Source organism: Genypterus blacodes, unplaced genomic scaffold (genome assembly GCF_046128005.1).
Source record: "Genypterus blacodes isolate CSIRO-AG114 ecotype Tasmania unplaced genomic scaffold, CSIRO-AGI_Gbla_v1 ptg000007l_1, whole genome shotgun sequence".
NCBI lineage: Eukaryota > Metazoa > Chordata > Actinopteri > Ophidiiformes > Ophidiidae > Genypterus > Genypterus blacodes.
This window is the reverse complement of record NW_027466821.1, coordinates 951,191-972,883: the sequence shown is the minus strand read 5'-3', so window position 1 is coordinate 972,883 and position 21,693 is coordinate 951,191. Positions and strand designations below refer to the sequence as shown.

The 21,693-nt window shown below is 45.5% G+C and overlaps 3 protein-coding genes and 1 long non-coding RNA gene across 5 annotated transcripts in view; all 4 read right to left on the bottom strand.

Moving 5' to 3' along the window:
* Positions 1-46: 46 nt before the first annotated feature.
* On the bottom strand, positions 47-3,628 carry LOC143001267 (uncharacterized). The gene is made up of 4 exons (XM_076150775.1): positions 3,491-3,628; positions 1,565-2,341; positions 1,447-1,479; positions 47-904 (listed from the first exon to the last, which is right to left on the bottom strand). The coding sequence occupies exons 1-4, from the start codon at positions 3,504-3,506 to the stop codon at positions 855-857; spliced, it is 876 nt and encodes a 291-aa protein (XP_076006890.1). The 5' UTR covers positions 3,507-3,628; the 3' UTR covers positions 47-854.
* Positions 3,629-4,133: 505 nt separating this feature from the next.
* On the bottom strand, positions 4,134-7,988 carry LOC143003407 (uncharacterized). 2 transcript variants are annotated; one of them, XM_076154033.1, is made up of 7 exons: positions 7,855-7,988; positions 7,032-7,234; positions 6,832-6,924; positions 6,645-6,740; positions 6,392-6,502; positions 6,108-6,231; positions 4,134-5,937 (listed from the first exon to the last, which is right to left on the bottom strand). In XM_076154033.1, the coding sequence occupies exons 1-7, from the start codon at positions 7,892-7,894 to the stop codon at positions 4,451-4,453; spliced, it is 2,154 nt and encodes a 717-aa protein (XP_076010148.1). In that variant the 5' UTR covers positions 7,895-7,988; the 3' UTR covers positions 4,134-4,450. The 2 variants fall into 2 exon arrangements, with proteins under 2 accessions (XP_076010148.1, XP_076010156.1); XM_076154041.1 differs by having other exon boundaries at positions 7,835-7,925.
* Positions 7,989-9,606: 1,618 nt separating this feature from the next.
* Positions 9,607-11,396, bottom strand: LOC143000690 (uncharacterized). The gene is made up of 2 exons (XR_012963644.1): positions 10,891-11,396; positions 9,607-10,282 (listed from the first exon to the last, which is right to left on the bottom strand). It is a non-coding gene; the product is annotated as an uncharacterized LOC143000690 (long non-coding RNA).
* A 1,490-nt stretch (positions 11,397-12,886) lies between these two features.
* nav3 (neuron navigator 3) overlaps positions 12,887-21,693 on the bottom strand; it is a 144,763-nt gene continuing 135,956 nt past the window's right edge. The window contains exons 29-40 of the mRNA XM_076150703.1: positions 21,282-21,435; positions 19,918-20,104; positions 18,809-18,906; positions 18,618-18,713; positions 18,299-18,467; positions 17,962-18,197; positions 17,725-17,879; positions 17,385-17,456; positions 16,699-16,895; positions 16,379-16,497; positions 16,062-16,265; positions 12,887-15,186 (exon numbers count right to left, since the gene is read on the bottom strand). Coding sequence (XP_076006818.1) covers positions 15,067-15,186; positions 16,062-16,265; positions 16,379-16,497; positions 16,699-16,895; positions 17,385-17,456; positions 17,725-17,879; positions 17,962-18,197; positions 18,299-18,467; positions 18,618-18,713; positions 18,809-18,906; positions 19,918-20,104; positions 21,282-21,435 — 1,807 coding nt within the window. The 3' untranslated portion in view covers positions 12,887-15,066. The remainder of the gene's footprint in view (positions 15,187-16,061; positions 16,266-16,378; positions 16,498-16,698; positions 16,896-17,384; positions 17,457-17,724; positions 17,880-17,961; positions 18,198-18,298; positions 18,468-18,617; positions 18,714-18,808; positions 18,907-19,917; positions 20,105-21,281; positions 21,436-21,693) is intronic.

Sequence of the window (21,693 nt, the reverse complement as noted above, 5' to 3'; positions counted from 1 at the left end):
TTCAACCCTGCAAGGGATAAGGATGAATAAAAAAAACTCAAACATGTCAAGTTTATTCATTTTTATTAAGCAATACTGTTCACTTACATTCCTCCTTCTCCAGTGTAATTTTTTTAATTCAATAAATTCTTTTTCAAAATCAATGAACATGTGAGATCCCTTATGGATTCATGAGTAACATTCAACCGATTAGGGAAGCAAAAAAAACAAAACTAAAAACAACGCAATAAGACAGGAAAACAGCATTAAGATCTGACGGGGGGGATCGGGTGAACTCTAATGTGCTGCTGACTACACCCTTCTGTAAACGGAACATACCAAAAGTCCTCTGCTTTACAATAATGGGAGATCAATGCAGGTAGACATCCCTCCATATATTTATATATATATATATATATATATAAAGGGAGAAAAATAATCACTCTGGTGAGGGCTTCTTACAGATTTTCCTTTACAAAGTGCTTGATTGACCACTCGCTTCACAGAGGACAACAAAAGTAGATAAAACGGCAGCTTTCAAAAATATACAGTTGCTCAGATTCCTTTAAAAAAAAACAAAAAAAACAGCACTATGCGTACAAGCTAAAAATCAAAATGAGACGCGATGAAAGAACAGGACTGATTAAGGCAAGCGTTCTGTAAGGCGTTAAAAAAGTCCATTGCTGTAAGATCTCAAAGGAGTTAGTCCAAAGTGTCTCAGTGTGTTGTTGTGTGAAGACATCATCCTGAGTGCAGTGTGTGAAGGGGACTCAAATGTATCCGTCTTTCTGTGTTAACATGTTTGTATGGTGTGTGTGTGTGTGTGTGTGTGTGTGGGGGGGGGGGGGTGGGGTGGGGGGGTGACTAGCACACTGCTAGGCTGGGTGCTTGTGGGTGTCCTTGTACCAGACGACTCTTTTTGGATCTGGAAAAAAAGGGTTAACAAGTCATTCACATCATGCTGTGCTTTATGGTTAATGAATGTGACGTTGGAAAATGTTTTTAAAGATCGTCTAGAAAAAAGTCACAATGGCCTTCCTATTTATCTCAATGGTTTGTACCAGAAATGGACTTTTAGATCGCCCACCCTTGGCAGGCTCAATGTAACCACTTCCCTCAGAGGGAACGCCCCCTACAGTGCAGGTCACTCCTCATCGGTTCCATCTCTCCCTGGTTTCTACACGTTTGCCGAGTAAATTCCAGTGCCTTTCTATGGTGTAATAACTAAAGCAATCTTTACAGCTACATTGTAAACTAGACTCGTTACGCAAGTGTGTTCTGAGACGTGAAAGACCAACACATGCCCTCTGCTTTCTTACCGCAAGTTAGAGTGGATTCCCCAGGCAACAATCTAACCATCTTTATTTCCCCCCCATGTTCTGCCTTGACTTCTCTCAAAATATCCCTAGTTTTTAAGGGAATAGTACATTCTAGTATGTGGCATGATGGGAGTGTGTGTGAGCTTACCTCTTTTCTGTCTGTTACAGGTAGCATTCCATTCTGTTGAGGAATAGCATAAGTTAGATCTCGTGTGGAATTCATCATTTCGTAACATAAAAAATAACAATAACCACCAAGATCTCACCTCGACTGTGATAATTCAAAGCCTCCACTAGATGGCGACAACTAAGCAGTAGCTTCCCGTTGTTCTCATCTCCTTCTGGGCGTGGGGCCAGGGTGACTGAGGTAGTGACTGGGGCGGGTGTTTCTTCGGGGGGCTGGGTTGTGCGAATACTTTCGTGCCGTGGGTCTGACTGTTTAGCGTCTGTGGGCTGAGGCGGGGGGATGGGGGCCACAGGACGTGGGCTGGGGCTATCTGTAGTTGACCGTGCCTCACTGATGAAACTGAGACCCCACTCGTTCTGTAGCAACACACCGATGGCGGGTCGGTCCTCCTCTAGCAAACCACATGTGGCGCCTGCCTTCACCTTGGAGGCGTAGCTGACAGCGGGCTGCAGCTTGGCGGGGCTGTCCTGCACTGGGAAGGCGGGAGGGGGCTTGAGCAGTGACAGACTGTCCTCCACCCACCTCTCCTTCTGGCTCACCTTGTGGGGCCGGTTGACCCCCTTCTGACTCTCCCTTCGAAGGCTGCGGCCTTTGTGTTGACCCCTACGTTCTTTTTCTCTATGCAAGCCGACGATCTGTGCGTGGTTGGGGCCAATCAATTCCCCCTCTGGAGTCCCTGGTGAAAGCTGCCGGTCGTCCCCGGAGATACAACCCCCACCCCCACCTCCACAGTTGCCTGAGCCAGGGGACAGTCGGCGGTTGCGAATATGCGGCTCAGAGTTTGTAGCTGAAACGAGGACTGCTGGGTCACACAGGGGGTCTGACTCACACACACTGTTGCTGACTTCCCATGTACCTGAAAGAGAAAGGCCAACAGAGTCGGGGGGAGGGGGATTTAGATAAGACGCATCAAAAAGTTATAATCTGATCAAGATTGTGCTGACACCAGAACCAATCCTAATACACGATTCCCAAAGTCTGGGGTCTCTATTTAGTAATGTGCAAGTATGACATCACTGCTTAACTTCGTACGGATGACACCATGGTTGTAAACCTTGTAACTTAGCTGACCAAACTATACGTATGGGTGATGATATTGTTAGGCAGAGCTCCTTTTAGGATTTTTGCTCTCAAATACAAACATCAAGTATCACGACCCTGGCCCCACGGTCATATCTTCTAATATCACTTGTGTAAGTATGACTAACTTTAAACAGCGCCACCTACGGCCGCATTCGCTCAAACAACTGCAAGTGCCTCCAATGACCAATACGCCAGATTTCAAACATTCAGGTTAACTTCTAGGCATTTACAATGACGCCAGCGAATAACTCCCCGACAATAAAATTACTCAGTCGTGTAAAATTATAACAGAATATAAAATGTCAGATAATTATATCGTTTACGCCAGCAGCGTTCAGAATCAAACGTATCCGCCACACTTGCGTCGTCTTATGTTTACCGGCCCGAGCAGCGTGTCCGCGTTACAGGGCACATTTCACTCTGGCTGCTATAGAAACGACTTCATTTACAACGCCCCATTAATTTAAGGAGAAACTTTCAATAAACCGAATAACTGCGCTAACTCCACGAAGACTTTAAGAAATGTGCGGCTCGTTGGACGCTGACAACAAGTTTCTATTTCTGTACTCGATGCTGGCAGTTAACAAGCTAGCACCAGTGTTAGCAAACTTCTGTTAGCAACATCCCGGTATGACGAATTTAACTCGACGGCATTATTCATTCGTTGGTAGAAAAAAATCTAAACCATCGTGTCCGGGACGCTTTCGCCGAGGAGATTAGCCGCAATATTATCAATTACAGAGATTGATGGCGGGCTAGCTCCGTGTTAGCCGTAGCCAAAGTTTCGTAACCGTCCATTCAAAGCAGCGAGCAAGCGGTTGCTAGCGCCCAAAAGCTAAGCTATCGATGAGATAACGCAACAGTGACCCGTCTAAAAGTAACAAATTCCGGCAAGATGCGTCGACAAGCTTTCCTTACGTACCTGTTTTGATATGCATCTCTTTTCGTTTAATGACTCGTGGAAGTTAAACCGTTTGGTAACTTTTGTTTACGGGTTTGGATGTAATGTCGCCTCGCTGGTTGAGTCTTGTGGCTACCCGGAAGCGACACGAGAATGTGGGTGGGACCGGAAGTCTAAGTGGATAAATCACCCGGCGGGAAGCTTGGAGGCAAGCTAATGTTCTACTATCATTCAGTCTCAGCGGCCAAAATGAACTATTGTATGTCACATATTTTAATTTTCGATATTATATGACATTCATCAGCTGATAGAAATGCATAATATATTTATGAATTTCTGATGGTATAATTTCTTATCAGTGGAACGCCGCCAAACAATAAGGGGAGTCAACAGAAACCAGGCATTGTCAGAATTGATGAAGGCATCTGATAACTCTGAGCTGATGCCTGAAACCTACAGCTGACAAGCTAAACGTGATTAGTGAGATTGGATCTATGCTGTCCAGCTCAAAGCTGGTTGGGCTGTTACATGTGGCCAAAACAAGTCAATGTATGCCACTTTCTTAGCTGTAATCGTTCTTGTATAACACTATCACACTCTAGAAAGCGATGCTCCATGGTAGTTTTTTTTTTTTTAAATAATAAAAATGCTTTATTCAACTGAGGCTCCTCTCAGCTTATCACAGTGGAAACACAGGCTATCTAAATCCTGATCTTGGAAGACAGACCTTTAAAACTATGAATCAATTCATGTTTTGTTCCTGGTCCTCAATTGTAAACTTTTCAGTACTTCAAAAACAATCTTATATATGCTCTTCGCAGCATTTTTAAAGTCAACTTTATCACTTTAATATTTTTATAGCTTATAAAGAAAACAATCACATATGAGAGATCCAGCAAAAGATAAAGGGCATTTTTTAAAACTTTTAATTACAAATGATCATCGTCAAAGAAATAAAGTACATAATTACTTCCTATCCACTCAAAGATTCAGTGATTGCACAAGAATCCCCTTTGCCATGTGCGTGCGTAGGTGTCGCTTTAGCCGCGTGGATGTGGAGAAGCTCTTCCTACAGAACAGACAGCAGTGTGGCTTTTCTCCGGTGTGTGTTCGCGTGTGCATGTTGAGGTCAGAGGAGCACCTGAACCTCCTCTCGCAGTAGGAGCAGGGATAGGGCTTCTCCCCCGTGTGGATGCGCCGGTGGAGGAGGAGCTCGCCAGATGTGAGGAAGGTCTTCCCGCACTGAGCGCACTGGTGGGGCCGCTCCCCCGTGTGAGTCAGGTTGTGTCGGACGAGCGAGGTCGACTTGGCAAACCTTTTCCCGCAACGAGCGCATGAGAAGGGACGCTGGCCCGTATGCGTGCTGAGGTGTTCGCTCTGGGCCCGCTTGGTTTTGAAGCTTTTCGGGCACTGCGGGCAGCAGTAAGGCCGGAGGTTGCTGTGGCTGCGCTGGTGCCTCGCCAGCTCGCCGTGCGTGAGGAAGGTCTTGTCGCACGCCGAGCACGTGTACGGTCTCTCACCCGTGTGGATCCTCTCGTGTCGCGTCAGGCCTGCGAGCTGGGTGAAACTCTTCTCGCAGTAGGAACACTGGAAAGGTCGCTGGCCGTTGTGGGTCAGCAGGTGCCTGTTGAGGATCTGCAGCTGTGTGAAGCTCTTCCCACATGCCTTGCACGGGTAAGGGCGCTCCCTGCTGTGGATCTGCCTGTGCTTGTTCAGCAGCCACACATGCGTGAAGCTTTTGCCGCATTCGCAGTTGAACGGCCGCTCTCCGGTGTGTTTCATCTGGTGCCTCTTGAGGTCCGATGGTCGGCCATAGATCTTCTCACACTGCAGGCATTTGTACTGGCGCTTCACCACGTGAGTCTGCCTGTGTCTCAGGCGTTCCAGTATGCTGTCAAAACTCTCGCCACATTTCTGACACTTGTACTTTCCGCTACCCTTTTCCTCCGTCGTCTCCTCCGCCACCACCACTTCTGTTGTGAAGTCTAGAGGAGGGTCACACGTTTGACTGCAAGCAGTTCGTTCAAAATGCAGCTTCAGCAAGCCCATCTGAGTGAAAGCTTTGCCACACTGTGGACAGAGGAAGGGACGCTCGCCAGTGTGAATACGCTGGTGTCTGGTCAGATCCCACGAGTTCTTGAAGCCTTTGTTGCATTCCTGGCAAATGTATGGCCGCTCGCCTGTGTGGATGCGTTGGTGACGGGTCACATCTGAGGCGCGGGTGAAAGTCTTGCCACACTCTTGGCACGTGTGAGGGTTCGGCCTGTCGTGGATGGGGAACGGGTTTGGGAATTCTGGGCGCTGCATCTTTCTCTTGGGGACAGCATCAGCCTCTGCAGCCATTTGCAGTTTGCTGTACTCCTCAGGGTGACTGCGCTCCATGTGCTGCAGCAGGTAGGACTCCTGCATGTGAAAGAACGGACATTCGGAGCAGGTGAAGACCTGGGTGGACATCTCCACAGTATTACCTAAAAAGAGCAGAAGATAAATTAGCATTTACTCAATATCTCAGATCTGCTTCAAGTGCGTCTTTCACACGTGTACTATTGCCTGATGATTAAACAATCTCAGAATCCAGACGATGTATCCAGCTGCTGCAAGTGTGTGTTAACGCGAGGGCCCTATGTGTCTGGTTTACCCTGTGTGCCGAAGTCTTCAAGACATTTGTGGTGTTGCAGGAGCAACCTCAGGTCATCAGGGTTGGAGAGAGCTTGCAAACAGTCCATCAGCACAGAGGGGGCAGGAGTGAGCCACGACACGGTCTGCTCACAAACAGAGCACACTTCAGACTGAGAAATGTCTTATAAGCTTATAAAAGTAGCCTATTCTACCCCTTAGTTACACTGGATTCCCCAAACCCAGTTACTGTTACAGTCAGAAGCCGCCATCATTGATTTTGTGCTCCGGGCTGTGAAGTCTCACCTGACCGAGGTCCGGTACAGGCAGGAGCTTCTCCAGTTTAGAAAGAAACTCCCAAACCAGGAGCTGCATGTCTGTGTCATAGCCGAGTCCATATTCTATTGGAAAGACTTCCTGCAAGACCACAACGGACGGAAACAGATACTCAAATGAATACATCAATAAATAAATGACAACAAAGGATTTCTGCGCCACTCTGTCAGAGTCAAAATCTCATTAGGGGGATAGCTGGGCCAGAAATCCGGGGCCTCCGTGCCTGATAGAAATGCTCCCTCTCTGCTGGGTCTTTCAGCAGAGTCTGGATGAGCTCCACGAAAATGGCCTCTTCTGCGTCCACCTCAGCGTCCCCGCCCTGAAAAACATCACTAATCATGTAACACGCAGTCAGGCCACTATGCTGCACACGTCGATGCTGGAACTGTGTACGGGCGGTTCTTACGTACCCCTGTATATCCTGGTGGGCGAATCCTTTCCAGGTGTGGCTGTACAGACAAAACGTTGGCTGTTGCTTCATCACTGCACAAATGAAGCACAATCTAAAAAGAGATGTGTCTTTGAGAAGTTTGGAAACATTCACTGTCCAGCAAAGTATCTCAATCTAAGTATTACAGTATTCTTACATTATCTTCAGTATTTGGCTTACCCTTGCTCGCAGGTGAAGGAGCAGCTTGGCCCGCTGCTTTGGGTCGAGCAGGTCTGGAACCGTCGCAGTCACCGACGTCACAAACTCCTCCAGCTTTTGGTAGTCCAGAACATCTCTGCGTTGGGCAACTTGCCACATCGCTGCAGAAACTAGCCGCAGTGGAGGCACCAGGAGCCGTAACGACGACAGTGGCAGGAAAACATCTGGACAGATGCACACAAACGTGATATGTGTGAGGTAGATGCGAGGGAGGAGAAAGTATGCTACTACTACAACTATAGGAATCTGTGTGATCATGTGTGCCACTAAACAGGATCTGGTTTGACTATCAGTTTTCATCACTTTCTATAGTTCAATTATTCCAGTATGTTTTAATATTTCCAAACACATCGTCAGTGTGTCCTGGCAGATTCTAGGATAAACATCTCCCCACCCTAGTAATAGTTATTTAAAGGTGGAATTCCTATTACATGTCTGCGTTCCATCACCGTTGCCGTCTAACTTCCGCGTACCAATGACATAATCGACATCAGCACCCAAGGTTCCATTACTGATATAATTTTGACAACATCAAAACCAAATAGTGGGAAATATAAAACTGCCATGTTTGGTCAGCCTTCTTCTAAGAAACTTGTAATTCAACACAGTGAATACTTGTGAACATGTTTTATTGTTGACAAGTTTTCCAACGTTTACATCTGCTATTTACAGTTCGTGCTGTTAGCTTGAGCTACACGACTATCTCAGCAAGCTAACTTCAACAAACACGCTCGTTTCATAGTAAGCAAAGGCACAAATGTCACCTAATTCCGGTAAAACGGACCTGTGTTTTCCGGTCGGTTGGAACTGAGAACTGTTTCCATTGTTGGTCAGTGTAAAGATGACAACATTTGTAAATACAGCCTAGGTAGCTACGACAACAAGAGATAATACCGGAAACACTAAACCGAAGAAAATGCGTTTGCAAAATAAAAGCATTATTAAACGATGTGGGATTCGTGTAAAATATATGAATTAGGACGGAATTCGGTCACTTTTCAACTTTTTAAAAGGTAAATGTCTCCACGTCGCATGGTAGCAGTTTCTTCCAATAACATCGCATAGACTGAGCAGCTCAGCAATTGCATTACTGCCGATGTTTTGTCACTCTGTCCATTTGTTTGAGGGAAACGGTACCATTTATCTGTGATCTATAAAGCTATACTTAGTGGTTATTGTCGATACATGGGACTTGATTGATTTTACAGTAGTAGCGGATACTGACTTGTTTTCACACCCCTACTGTAAAAGATACTGTAGGCTCCTCTGGGGTTTTAGTTCCTCCTGCTGGTCATATTAATAAGTGCACTCGCTGTTACCCAAAAATCACGCTCTGAGATAATGGATTACAGCCATGATGTACTCGTATTCATTAGTGTAAGATTTGACAAAATTTTAAAACGCAGGCACAACACCCATGAGAAGATAAAGTCTACTTTGCAGCCGAGTCAGCGCCGGATGTACTGCAGTCTTCACCAGGGGAAAGAGAATTGAAGTTAATGATGAGGGCAAACAACATTGATTGTGTGCGAGTGTGAGTGAAAGATGACAACATGACATGATAATTAAAACATTTCAAAAGTTAATTTGAAATTGATCGTGATGATTTATTTAATTGTACCTTATATTCAACCATTCATACAATGATAGTGTGTCACTATGAGAGAGTGTATGAATGAGTACACAGGGAGGTTATTGGTTATTGTTTGCTAACTTAATGCCAGGCAGTAGCCTGATCTTGCTGTAGTAGTGCATCATAGAGTGGTAGCATTGGTTTCAGGCTGCTGGGGTGTGATGTGTTTGCAGCGGGCTGGAATTCTCACTTTCAATTATTGCTTTATCACAGAAGGATTGATGGCTTCCATCTTCTGCTGAAGACCCGTCACATCTTTCTCTTGCTCCTGGATTCTCTGCTGGACTGTTTGCAGAGCAAGGACTTTTTCCCTGAAATGCACTTATCTGTGTGACCATAAGCCACAGGCATATGAAGGTTCAGGTGATGCTTGTGTGCATGGATCTGAACAGGTCAGTGATCCCTGTGGATATGCTGTCAGTGTGCCACAAGCAAAGCTGCATTAAGTTCAGACACGTCCGAAGAGAGTATGCTCTTAATGCTGTCCCTGCCACACTGCTACTACTGCTGAAAAAAGCAATGGAGGAAAATGTGTCCTAACCTTCAGGCAATGTGTGCACAAAACTTAAGTTACAAACCACATCACAATAATTCAAGCACACTGCGACCACATCTCATCCCAGCAGCCTGAACCAGTGCCAGTACAACCCTCTACAACACCCAGTTACAGTCTACTGCCTTGCATTTAACCAGCAAACAGGTTGGCTATGCAAGCAGTCTCCCCATTCTGCTCCCTGCTGTTCCCCACAGCCCTGCTTAGACTTTCAGCTGAGCTGCCTCAACACATGGCCTCAGAGCATGCAATGCCCTTAACTATGATGACGTCTGAAACAGGGAAGTCTCTTGAAAATGTACACAAACAGTATACAGTAGTAATCAAGAACCAAAGGGTAGACATCTAACTCAGGTAAATTGCTTTATTTGCAAATCTTTCCATGTGCATTGTGCCACTGGTATGGAAACAGACTCCATGACATCACAATGATTTCATTGTTTTGGATGGAAATACATTCCCTTTCCTGTCAACGGTGGCAAGCATCTTATAACACAACTCACATTGCCAGAACTGGAAGTGATGGGTTCTCTCCATAGCTGTGCTACACCTCAGGTTCACTGGATGCACTAAGCAAGAACACGTAAGTACACAGAGCTGTACAAAATAAAGATTAGTTATTGATTATTTTTTCCAATCTACTCAATTAATTTAACATTGTTATAGGGTCTGAGCGATTATAAAACTGGTATGTACAATGTAAAAGTCCTGATGTACTCATCCATAATACAAATGTGAACAACACTTGATCTCTTCATGGCTACAAAGTGAATCCATGAAGGCAGACGTTTCATAGGCTTCGCTTAAAGGTCACCGTGGGAAGAAGAGCTGTGATTCAAATGTCACGGATGGAATCAGGATGCAGTGCATTTTCAGCTTTCACCGCCATCGCCCAGGCCCAGGTAGCTGGTAGTTTGATATCCTCAGATATCAGGTTAATTTCACTCAAAGCTGGGTAAGAAACAGCAGGCAAGCAGTCAGCAAGGAGGAGCCACACAGCAGGTCTTCAGCTTCAGGGGTGCAACCCTGTAATGAAAGCATCACATTTAGGACTGTGTCAAGTGTTAGATCAACCAATGATCAACCAGGTTCCTATAGAAGCTCAGGGGTGCATCTCATGAACCTACAATTGGTAAACATACAGTATATAGACAGGACCAGTGTTGCAATGTCTGACAATGGAAGAACAACAAGGAAATGAACAGTTAACAACCAGGAAGAAGAAGAGGAGCGAGTGCGCGTGGTGAAAGGGTGAGGAGGCAAAACAGAGGAAGAGATGGGTGAGACCAAGGACATAGACACATGGGGAAGACGACCATATTCTAATTTATTGAGCCGCACCTGTATAAAGTGTAGATATTCTTCGAAATCTTACTCAAGCTTTCTCGTTTCAGCAGTCCGAATCAATGTGGGTGTGTTGAGTCACAGTAACTTATCTAAGTCTGTGTGGACTCTGTTTGTCCAGACTCTCCCATGTAGCGAGTAAAAGCAGTGAAGAGATGTTCACTTAGTAAGGTCACACGAGGTACGACTGTAAACGGCTCACCAGAGTGCCATGTAGACATTTGAGGTTATCTCTTATTCTCTTGTGATAGCTCCGTAGCTTAGCAACTTCCGAAACATATCTCACTTACCGCTTTACGGGACGACGTAATGCATGAAGAGGACTAACGCCGTATCAAAGATCAAAAACACCCAGAAGTCAAACCAGTAAGAGTGTTTTGGCAAAGACACCGTAGCTCCTTTATTTATAAACGCTTTAAGTGCGTCGGAGTCAGTCACAGGAGTAGCAGCCGGGCCCATCTTTGCGTCTCTGCTTGTGTCGGCAGATTCCACGATAAGTCACGTGTTTTTTACTTAGAAGGTGCATACCGCCACCTACTGTACTTACTGTGCGTTGCAGGCAAAATGGAAACAAGTTATCAACAACCAGTTACCACCTGAAAGATTTACCCATTACATTATAAATACCTTTGTCTACTATGCTATGAGTATAATAATAAGTATTTATATATAATTAAGTTATATAATAAGGTGAATACTGTACAAGCCAAAGTTGAACCAGTTTTAGTAATGTATAATTACAATATATTGCTCTAAATTTGCTAGTTTGGATTACATCAATGTTGTAACTTTGTTAGTTTGATGACAATATTTATTTATGTAGCTTTAGAGTCGGACATTGTTGTAAGCATTGTAATTTTGTGTTTTCTAATTAAACCTTTAAAGCACTGTTACTGAGTCGTCTGTGTGATATACACTGTTCGGGTAATGATACAAAGGTCAGGGTCAAATGAGTTGGCATCTAGTAGTAGACAATAGTGTATTTCTAGCTTTGTGTGTGATTCTAACTCAGGCATTATTGCCTCAAATCAGTGCCCAGCCCGATCTATGAAAGCAAAACTGCCATCATGGAAAGGTAGTGTTAAGCAATTGGAGTGTGATATTAATGGACTTGAAAATTGACATTTACATTACATTACATATGGGTGTATGTTCAGGCGTACAGGTGATGTACCTTTGTCCACGTGTTGCACATATTGAGCCACACAAGAACATTTACACACAAAACAGCTGCAGTTCCGTTTGCTTGAGTGACACCAAATACCATTTATTAGGGCTTTACAAAGACTACAAAATCCTCCAGATGAGTTAAATCACTGTCTCTGTCTATTTACATGATATGTTACATACAAATGTACAAAATATAAAACATTTAAGGACAAATGTTTCATCCAAAAAAAGGAAAAGAAACTCTCTCAAACCAGAGTAAATGCTATGGTTCTAACTGAGATGTAACTGCAAAGTGTAAGTGGAAAATATTTCAGCTGTCACCTCCCTGGTGTACACTGTAGAGGATTGACAAGCTTGGCAACTAATGACAAGGGGTCAGTGTGTGTGCCAGCTCAGAACTGCACAAGATCTAAATTGGGGTTTGGCAATTTGGTATAGTCTGGGAAAGGAGTGGGGCCAACCTCTCGCCATGGCGATTAACCCCCTTAACATGCAATTACACCATATTGGCCACAAGTATATGCAAACCATCAGAGGCTTGGCTGCAGAGACACATGCAAGGCTGAACACAGGGTAGGATTGTCCTGAGGTTGTGACAATGACTCAGTCTCTGATGGTCTGATTGGCTTTCGACTGACCAGTAGCACCTGCTGGTTGTTGGTAGATGGATACAGTACGGCGTCGGGTCAGCTTCAGTGCCTCAGACAGTGTCAAGCCTGTGACAGAAAGCGTTTAACATCTGGAGAGGAAGTGCTTCTATAAGGAACAATAGAGATTCCAAAAGACACAATCGAGGGAACGGGAGATGGGTGACTGGAAAAGCGCCTATCTTTGTTCTCAGTCAGTGAAAACGTTGCTATACTGAGTTAAAATAAAAAGAATAAAGGTTTCACACTGTACACTGTATGCCTCCTGCATAGGCAAACATCCAATCATCACAAGACATACACCTGTTTCTGACAGTGTGTTGAGTGTTTGCATCTTTTTTTCAGTACGATAATTTTTCTCAGCGGGATAAGCATATTGGAACAACAACAGGGCAGAATGCATCTTTGATTCACTGTGCAAGACGTAAGTATTTACAGCCCCCCCCCCCCCCCCCCCCCTCCTCCCACCGCAACTGTGCAAAACCAACCCACTCGTTAAACAAAGCGAGGACGATGAAAAAATTCAAAATGGCTTCCATCCAATACACACGTACATAAAGGTAAAGGTTTCTTCTCAATGCAACCTTTTAAAAAGCTTAAAACATGCTCATCAGGCTAGAAAACCCAAAACAGTTTGGTTGTGCTCCTGTCATTTCAAGTGAGCCCAGCTCAACTGGGTGAAAAACAACAACTAAAAAATACCCACCCCCTTTTATATATTTATACAATATTGGTCAGTTTTAAATTCAAATACAGCACAAGCTCTGTCCGCTTTGTGTACTCTTACTGTCACAAACAAGGACGAGGACAAACAAAATGCGGGAGGCTGATGTTCCCCGACTACAAGCAGCATCAAGAACGTAGCAGGAAGCAGATCATGATCGTCCATCGTTAATGTGTCGTGTCACAATCTTCTCACTGTATACCGCCCGAGCCTTTGCACATTTAAGGCAGTGAGAGAGCACCAGTGTCGTTGCTCCCTTCTTCATCTCCAGGACTGGTCCATCTACCAGACAGGAGAGATCCCCCCTCCCCCACACCAGCATTCTTGCATTTGGAAATATGCTTTTGGGTGCCTACTTAGATGCCACGTGAGTTCCGATACTGATGAAAATTATATAACGAGTCAAGGGGCGAAGGCGTCAAAGTCAGCCGACAATACATTACTGAATATGTTTCCTATTGCAGCAAAAACCGCAGCAGTGAAACCACTCAAGTTTCCAAGTGAGCTAAAGCAAATGCCAAAAGATTAAAGTTGTGGGGAGTGCGATGCAGCCTGGTACTGTGATAGCTCACAGAGGGCATCACCTGTTATCATGACAACAGGCTGAGGAGCGTGGAAGGTGGATGAAAAAAAACAACGTCCAGAATCGTCTGAGTGTGTGTGTGTGCGTGTGTGCACATTTGGCAGTAAATCAAAGAAAAATTGGCACTTTTTTGTCTGTTTTTTTCTTCACAGTAGCGATGTGGCTGGAGGACACACACACACCCACACAATGCGCTTTTCGTTGTGCTTGTCGGCATTGCAGGGCAGCGAGCAGAGAAGTCCAGCACCATGAGGCTCGACAGAGAACTGAACCACGGACTGTGTGTGTGTGTGTGTGTGGGTGTGTGACAATACTGTATTAATACCTGGTTGGGCAGTAAAGCAAATGCTTCAGTCTGAGGCCTTAAGTCTCTACTCCATATATCAGCAGCCATATCACTCTGTCAGATATCTAACCAGCAGGCTGATCTAACAACCAGTGGTGCATGTAAACACACAAACAATACTCAATACTAGAGGTCACGCCAGAGGTCAGTGTTTACATTAGGACAGTGATGGTTCGCTGAGCTTTAAGGTCAACCAGACAGTCAACAGTAACCACATCTGTTTGGCAGCCATGTTACGGTGTAAACGTAACAATCAGGTGTTTATGTCCCATTCCAATGCCTTGCTCAAGAATACTTTTGCAGGTTGGATTTCTTGCCATGAACCAAGTGTATCCGATCCTAAACTAGTCTCCTTTGCTACTCCATTCGGCTGCCCTGTGTGCATGAGTGCATTGCATGAGTGTGTATCTGTGAGAAGCACCTCTGTAAACTAGAAAAGATGTAACCAACAGAATCTGCCCGTCGCATTGTAAACATCTGAGGATATAACTGGGATTTGTAAAAAAAAAAAAGAATCCAGTCCCATCGCATCAAACTTCTTGGCTCTCGTTCTCTCTTTCTTGAACGCCTGACGCCCCGGAACTGAAAGTAACTCAGAAAGACTAACCCTCCCCACCTCTCATGTATGAAAAGCTGTCTGCCAAAATGTGATACATCCCTACCGAAAGCGATCGCCGTCTTAGATTCACCATTTGTCGTCTCTAAAAAATAAAGGCTCCATTCTGTAACAGTGTTGTTCATTTCGTCCACTAGGGGGACTTGAGTTGGCTACAGCCCTTTAATATATACAATAATACATTTTAATATCGCACCTTTTTTTTATAATGTAAAAATATGCCTTTCTCTCAGAATAGCGCGTATTCCATTTTGGATGATACAACTTTTCATATTCTGCGTTTTTCTGCCTGCGCACATTTGGCGCATCTCCGAGCGAAGTGAGGTTTCAAAGGTTCACGAAGTCACGCCCCGCCTCTCTCCCTGGCACGGCTCTCGGCCTCATAGCGCCGACTCCAGCGAGGAGTCCAGCTGGTCGTCGTGGTGACTGGTGCTGTCGCTGTCGCAGCTCTGCGTGCTGGAGTAGTTGGCGGCCTCCTGCAGACGTAGCAACATGTTCATCTGCGAAAGACATAAACATACAAACATCTCAACAATAGAGACTGTATGGGGGGAAAGGAAAAACTAAAGAAATGTACAGACTTCCCATTTAAAATAACTCTTGTTGCTAATTATGACTCTAAAAACGTTTGATCCTATATCTATCCACATGTGATAAAAAACACTTTGAAAACTTTGCAGCAGGGAGTAAACTACATGCTATCACCCCCACAAAAGCCACAGAGTGTCCCTGCTGTGCCGTAGAGCTAATGGTCTAAATAATGCACAAGTGCTGCATCTGGCACTTTGCTTTAAGTGTTCCGAAAATGAGCCCCGCAAACCTTTGAGGCTCTAACTTCTCTAACTGGTTACACCTCGAATCCCCAACACACACACACACACACACACACACACACACACAGACAGACAGACAGACAGACAGACAGACAGACAGACAGACAGACAGACAGACAGACAGACAGACAGACAGACACACACACACACACGCACACAAACACAAACACACACACACACACAGGCTCGCTAAATCGAAGCTGCTCGTTTTGTGGATGACTACGCTTTAATTCCTCTTGGGCTGCAGTAACCCGAGGACTGGAGATGATTCCGTTCTCTCATTCTTTTTCTGTGCCAATCCCTCTGTGTACTTGAGTGTGTGTGTCAGGGTTGTGTGTCTACTACCACTGAGCTTCACAAGTGTTTTAGCGTATTTCCTTTGTGAACAAAAGGTTACCTACATTCCAGGCTAGTTTGAATTAACTGAGTGACTCTGCATTATGTTCTATACATAGAGACCAGGCACACATGTTCTTCTCTTCCTCTTCTAAAACATTTTAAATATACTAAAGACTATGTTCTGCATTCTATGTCTTCCTCACCAGTGGGTCTCCCTCTGTGTCGCTCTGAGACACTTGCTTTGATGAGGCGCCCTCCTTGGAGGAGCTGTAGCCGTCGTATCCTACGTCCTCCGGCCTGAGCTGAAGCAGAGACTGGCCCTCCTGCTGCAGGCAGGCGGCGTTCCATGGGTAGGTGTTGTTCACCCACTTAGACGGGTCCTCCCACGCCGCTCTTTTGCCATACAGCTGCAGGTGTGACCAAAAAGATGAGATAAGGTGAAACAAGCAAATACATGGACAACATAGACTAACAAACTAACCCTCATGACACAACTGTGACCTGTGACCCCAGCACTTACCTGCAGTCCTTCCCTTACCGCCTCCAGCAGGTAGGGCACAAGGGAGTAATTCCACAGGTCAGTGAACCAAACCCGTGAGCCTTCTGCATCCATGGGACAAGACAGGAAGAGACGTGGGCCTGCAGGGGAAAAAAGAGTACAAGGACAGGAGCGTTTGGTGAATTGTGGAAGACGCAGGTGGATCAGGCATTGAGGGAGATGATCAGTATGATCGGTGATGATGAGTTTGGTTAGCTTCTCATCTACATCATGCTGAAGAATCTAGTATGTTAGACAGACAGACAGACAGACAGACAGATAGATGCATGTGTTTGACTGACCAATCGTGACATCGGAGGAGCTGTGTGCCTCCAGGAAGCCGTTGAGGTGCTGCCATGTCTTGGGGATCCAGTCGATGATCTTGATGAGGTCGTTGCTGCGCATGCTCTTATCGATCTCCGTCTCGATCAGCTTCCGCCGCAGGAAGCGGCCCAGGAAACCTTTCACCGGTTCAGTGTGGTTGGCGCACAGCACCCACCTACACAGACGGTGTCATAAACGCAAAGGGCCCGTTTAACAACTAACCATGAAATGTTAACGTCCTTATGGAAGCAGCTCATATTAAGTGTGACACGTGCTGTCACAGATGATCACACCACCAGCACACAGCCTTGGGCTCTATTTCCTTTACTATAATAGACAATACATTCACATTAAATTAATGTCAGTAAAAATTAATCTCCAATTTAATTCCTGGCCCCTGATAAGCTTTCCCTAATGACGACTTATTTGCAGAGCCATCAACTCGTCAAACATGCCAAGCAGAAACGATCCTCACTCTGAACCTGTGTCACAGTCTCTCCCTTCTCATTTAACAAAGCTTAATTATCCCAGAGAAGTAATTATGGCCCTCACTACGGAAGAACGCCTTTCATTTGCAACACAAGGCATTGGCAAGGAACACAACGTCTGCCAGGTAGGAAAGCGATTACAAAATACATGATGTAAGTGGCTGTCTGTCACAAACCTGAAGTTGTGGTGTAGCTCGAGGTTTGGAGAGGAGGAGACACCCTGGTTCATGGTGCCGATGACATACGGGCTGGACGGAGACAAAGACAGGAAGACATAAAGTTACAAAGATATGGGGTCTATTTGAAAACCACTGCAATGCATGAATGTGCAAAAACGCCTTCATTCACACCTTCACCCTATTGCTACTGCACCGCTGTGCCCCTTGAGTAATAATACATTGCTTAAGGCATGAACAGAATGCATTTCACTTCAAATTTTGCCAACTTTTCATTAATTTTATACCCCTTTTTGATGAACTACTCAACATAAGATGCATACTTCAGTTTATAACTCACCATTTGTGGTACTTGCAGTTGAGGAAACCGTTGAAGATGTCGCTGAGGGAGCCAATGTGGTGGAGGTTGTCGAGGATGACTACGATGGGCAGCTCTGCATCTGTGTCATCGGAGTTACACTGCTCCGCCAGGGTGGACAGATACTGACGCAGGTCCTGGATGAGGAGATAACAAGCTATAATGTCTAAAAGCAGACTTGACACAACTCTATGACGTCGCCTCTTGGTTCTTCCCTACCTTGCTGGAGTTCTGGTCCACGTTGAATCGCGCCACGTTGTGCTCGGTCACCACTTGGCCCGTCTGGGAAATGATGTACTCGGCCAACTTGGCGGCCAGGAAGGACTTGCCGGTGCCGCTGGGTCCTGACAGGATGATGCGGCGATGCTCCATCAGCAGGTTGAGGTACCGCTGGATGATGGGCTTGGGGATCAGCGTGTCGAACACCAGGCCGTCAATGCTGTTCTCTCTCACACCTGGAGGGAGAACGGGTGAAGAGAGGAATAGATCAAATAAATCCCGAAAATTATTAAACGTTTCTCTGTAACCCTGAAACAGAAGAGTGTTTCCATTGTACCTTTGAGGTGGATCTTGATGACATTGTTGTCGCCCACCAGGTAGCCGCAGGGGAGCAGCTCAGGCACTTCAGAGGCTTGGGCACGCACCACCTCGCCCATCCTGTAGCACACGATACTGTCGGAGTTCAGGCCCAGGCTGGTCAGAGGGTCCACCCGAAACACGTACTCCTGCCAGACGTGGGAGGAGTTGACCATTGAGAAGTACCCAACTGAAAATGTCTCCTTATCGTAAACATCTCAACTGCTTGTCCGTTACTGTAAAATATATGCTGAATCCTGTGTCTAAATGACTGACTTGCGCCGGCGAGGGATGTTTACCTTGAAGAGACGCCTGATGACCCCATCCAGGACGTCCCACTTGGTTTTCCCGCTCACACCAATGGAGCCAATCAAGTACTCGTGACTCGGCAAACCCTGAGGAAGTGTTTAATGAAGTCAGGACCAACACAGTCAAACCTCAAACGTCAGATGAAAAAAGAGCAAACGGTGCCAAACGTTAATCCACTGACCTTAGTTGTGCGTGATCCGCTTGTGATGTTGACCACTATTCGCACGCTGCGGCCCTCCTTGCGTAGATTGCCCTCATAGCCGTCATCCAGCAGAATGTCTGAAAATAAAACTTTCCGTTAGACTTTAATCCCTCCTTTAATCCTCCCCGCCTGCTGGTAAATTATGTTTCTTGGTTTGAAATGGGACAAGCACGGGTGCTCCGATGCAGAAGAAAAAAACAGATCACAGTTCTCTTTCATGTGATTTCTGTGACATTTAGTTGAGAGATTTCAAGTGAACGCATGAATAAACAAACATATATATGAGAGAATATGTATGTTTGGTAACATAACAGGGATATTTGTTATTAGACTTCCACCTTTGATGATGAAGAGTTCATTCCACCACCACCAACCCCCATCTGACCCTCACCATCATCATCATCCTCAGCTTAAGCCCGTCTTTATTTTCCTCTTACTATCCACTATTCTAGACCTCCTAGAAATTTTGGATTGGGGACGTGGTACTTTTCGTTCGACCAGCTCCCCATTTGCCAAAGGCTCTGCAGTGGGGTGATAACAGCCAGTTTGGCCGCCGTCGTCTTCCCACGTGCCGTCAGCTCATCCCTCCATCAATTAACCAGCCCCCCCCATTCCTCAGGGAGAGCCACGCTTTCTATGCTAATGACGGGACAAGAGGCGAGGGCAAAACTCTTTCACTTCTCAAGCAGAGCCGGCCCGGGGATATATCTGGCATGTTCATGTGCCTCTGTGTCTGTGTCTGTGTGTGTGTGTGTGATATTTTATCATTTCCCGCGGCTCCCCCTGGATCATTTCTCACCATTCTCTTGCATTCACTGGGGGAAGTGTGGAGGAAACTAATTCAGTTCGATGACAAACAAAACTACTTTGAAAAACAATTCTGGAAAAATTGAAGTGAAGAGAAGAATACACTTAGAATGCTCTGTGAAATAGAAACTGTATTTCTGTATTACTCCTTTGTTTCAAAGGTCAAAGGTCATGGCCAGAGTAAACACTTCACAACTCTGTTCCATGACAAACACTTCTCTTATTGCTCTGATCAAACTAACACTGATTTCCACAGACAGCGGTGATGACAGTGAACTGACCTGACATGATGGTGTCGGTAATGTTCAAGTTGTTGAGCGACAGTCCCAGGGACTGGCGAGAGGAGGATGAGGACGTGCTGGAGGTCTCGGAAGGCGGCCGGGCCATCTTGAGGGGCGTCGCCGTCGGTGTGGCGTTGCCGCTGGACTTGAGGCGGTCGTTCTCCGCTTTCAACGTCTCGATCTCATTCTGTTCAGAGGAAAAGGACTTTGTAGGGAATGTTGCAGAACAATAAGTCCGAGAAAAGAGCATAATAGATGCGCAACCGCCAACAACCGATACCAAAGAAATCGTGTCAATGTTATTTCTGTTCTACCTTAAATGCAGAATATATTCAAACGCAGTAAAGTCTGAGGCAATAGAAAATGGTAGCAGAAGAAAGCATCAAGCCAAAACTGTAAATCCAACTCAATAGAAAAGCGTCAAACAGAAGCTACTTATTCACTTAGCACAGTTACTAAAAGGAAACAGTGACGTTACAGAGGAGAGCGGTGCACCAAGCCACAGCTCTGCAATATTCTGCTGTCTAACACCGGACAGAATTCATCAGCTTCAGCATTTCTAAGCGTTCAGTCTGGACAGTCTGTTATTATTCTAAGTCGACCCTGGTGGAATTATGGGCTTTAAAGTGCTTTTTTGATCCTTAGTCTCAGATAAGGAGGTCTTGCGTGATCCCAAGATCTGAGGCGAAACGACGAGAGTGACGTAACAGAGAAAGGTTTTTGGTGATACATAAAATACTTTGATCGTGCACTTAAGAACGCCAGATAAAGGGGCATCGTGAACATCTCTTAAGCCAACGGGGGACTTTTTATTGCAGCATTTTATCAGGAATTAAATACATCAAATATGTGTGTTTTGTGGAAAGTTCCCTGGTGCCCTGTGAGTGTCAGCCATCCAAATATCCTCTAAATGCATCATTAACTTTTAACTTCTAGCCCGTCTGCTTTATGGGACTAAACACCATTTTAGTTTTAACAAATTGGGATGGATGGAGTGTGAGGTCCTTACTGTCTGAGCAGTATTTGGTCTTGGAAAGACACTTTGACAGATGGAAACACAGTATAATGATGTCTGAAAACGCTCCAGCACTGCATGTTTCCAACCTGATGGTGTCTTTAAACAAAATCCCACCCTGCTTCTGTGATTGCTTCTCTAGCTGACCGTGACCTTAAACCTCACTGTGTTGCCACAGCGACAGTAAAAACACAATTTTCATAACCATTATTATGTGGATTGTGCCATTGAATAGAAAATAGTCAGTGGAATTCTGGAATAATGTGTCATATGCTCGCTTGAGGTGGCTGGTCTGATAAATGGAGTCAGGCCTGGCTTGTGATTGGCCAGTGAGTGAGTGCGGCTTCACCTGCATGCGGTTCATGGCCTCTCGGATTTGGTCCAGGTGGTGGGCGGAGCTGAGCGCTTCCAAGCGGATGTCGGTCAGCTTGAGCTCCTTCTCCCTCAGCTCATTCTTCAGCTGCAGGATGATTTCAGCCTCGGCTTCGGTGCACTCGCAAAGCCTGTGACAGGGATGACACAGGGAGGAGGAAGGGGTCACCTCAGGGGGCCGTACCATGTACAAACACACACGGCGTGGAAAGACAAAAGACGCACTCAAAGGATGATGAGTACACGGAAATTCAAAGGGAAATTGGTTTGGCAGTGGAGGTGATATCGGGACATTTGGGACAGCGAATCCTTCCAATTTATCATACAAACTATTAACTGAGCCAGACTTTTGAAACAAACTTTCTCATTGCAGTAGGACCTCTCTCACC

Excerpts from the sequence above, each read along its gene's own strand:
- LOC143001267 (XM_076150775.1), bottom strand. Across the intron at positions 1,480-1,564 it reads TTTGAATTATCACAGTCGAG|AATGGAATGCTACCTGTAAC; the intron begins GTGAGATCTTGG and ends ATTCCTCAACAG. Across the intron at positions 905-1,446 it reads CTGTAACAGACAGAAAAGAG|ATCCAAAAAGAGTCGTCTGG; the intron begins GTAAGCTCACAC and ends CTTTTTTTCCAG.
- LOC143003407 (XM_076154033.1), bottom strand. The coding sequence starts at position 7,894 with ATGGAAACAGTTCTCAGTTCCAACCGACCGGAAAACACAG. Across the intron at positions 6,232-6,391 it reads CTGTACCGGACCTCGGTCAG|ACCGTGTCGTGGCTCACTCC; the intron begins GTGAGACTTCAC and ends GTTTGTGAGCAG. Across the intron at positions 5,938-6,107 it reads TGAAGACTTCGGCACACAGG|GTAATACTGTGGAGATGTCC; the intron begins GTAAACCAGACA and ends TGCTCTTTTTAG.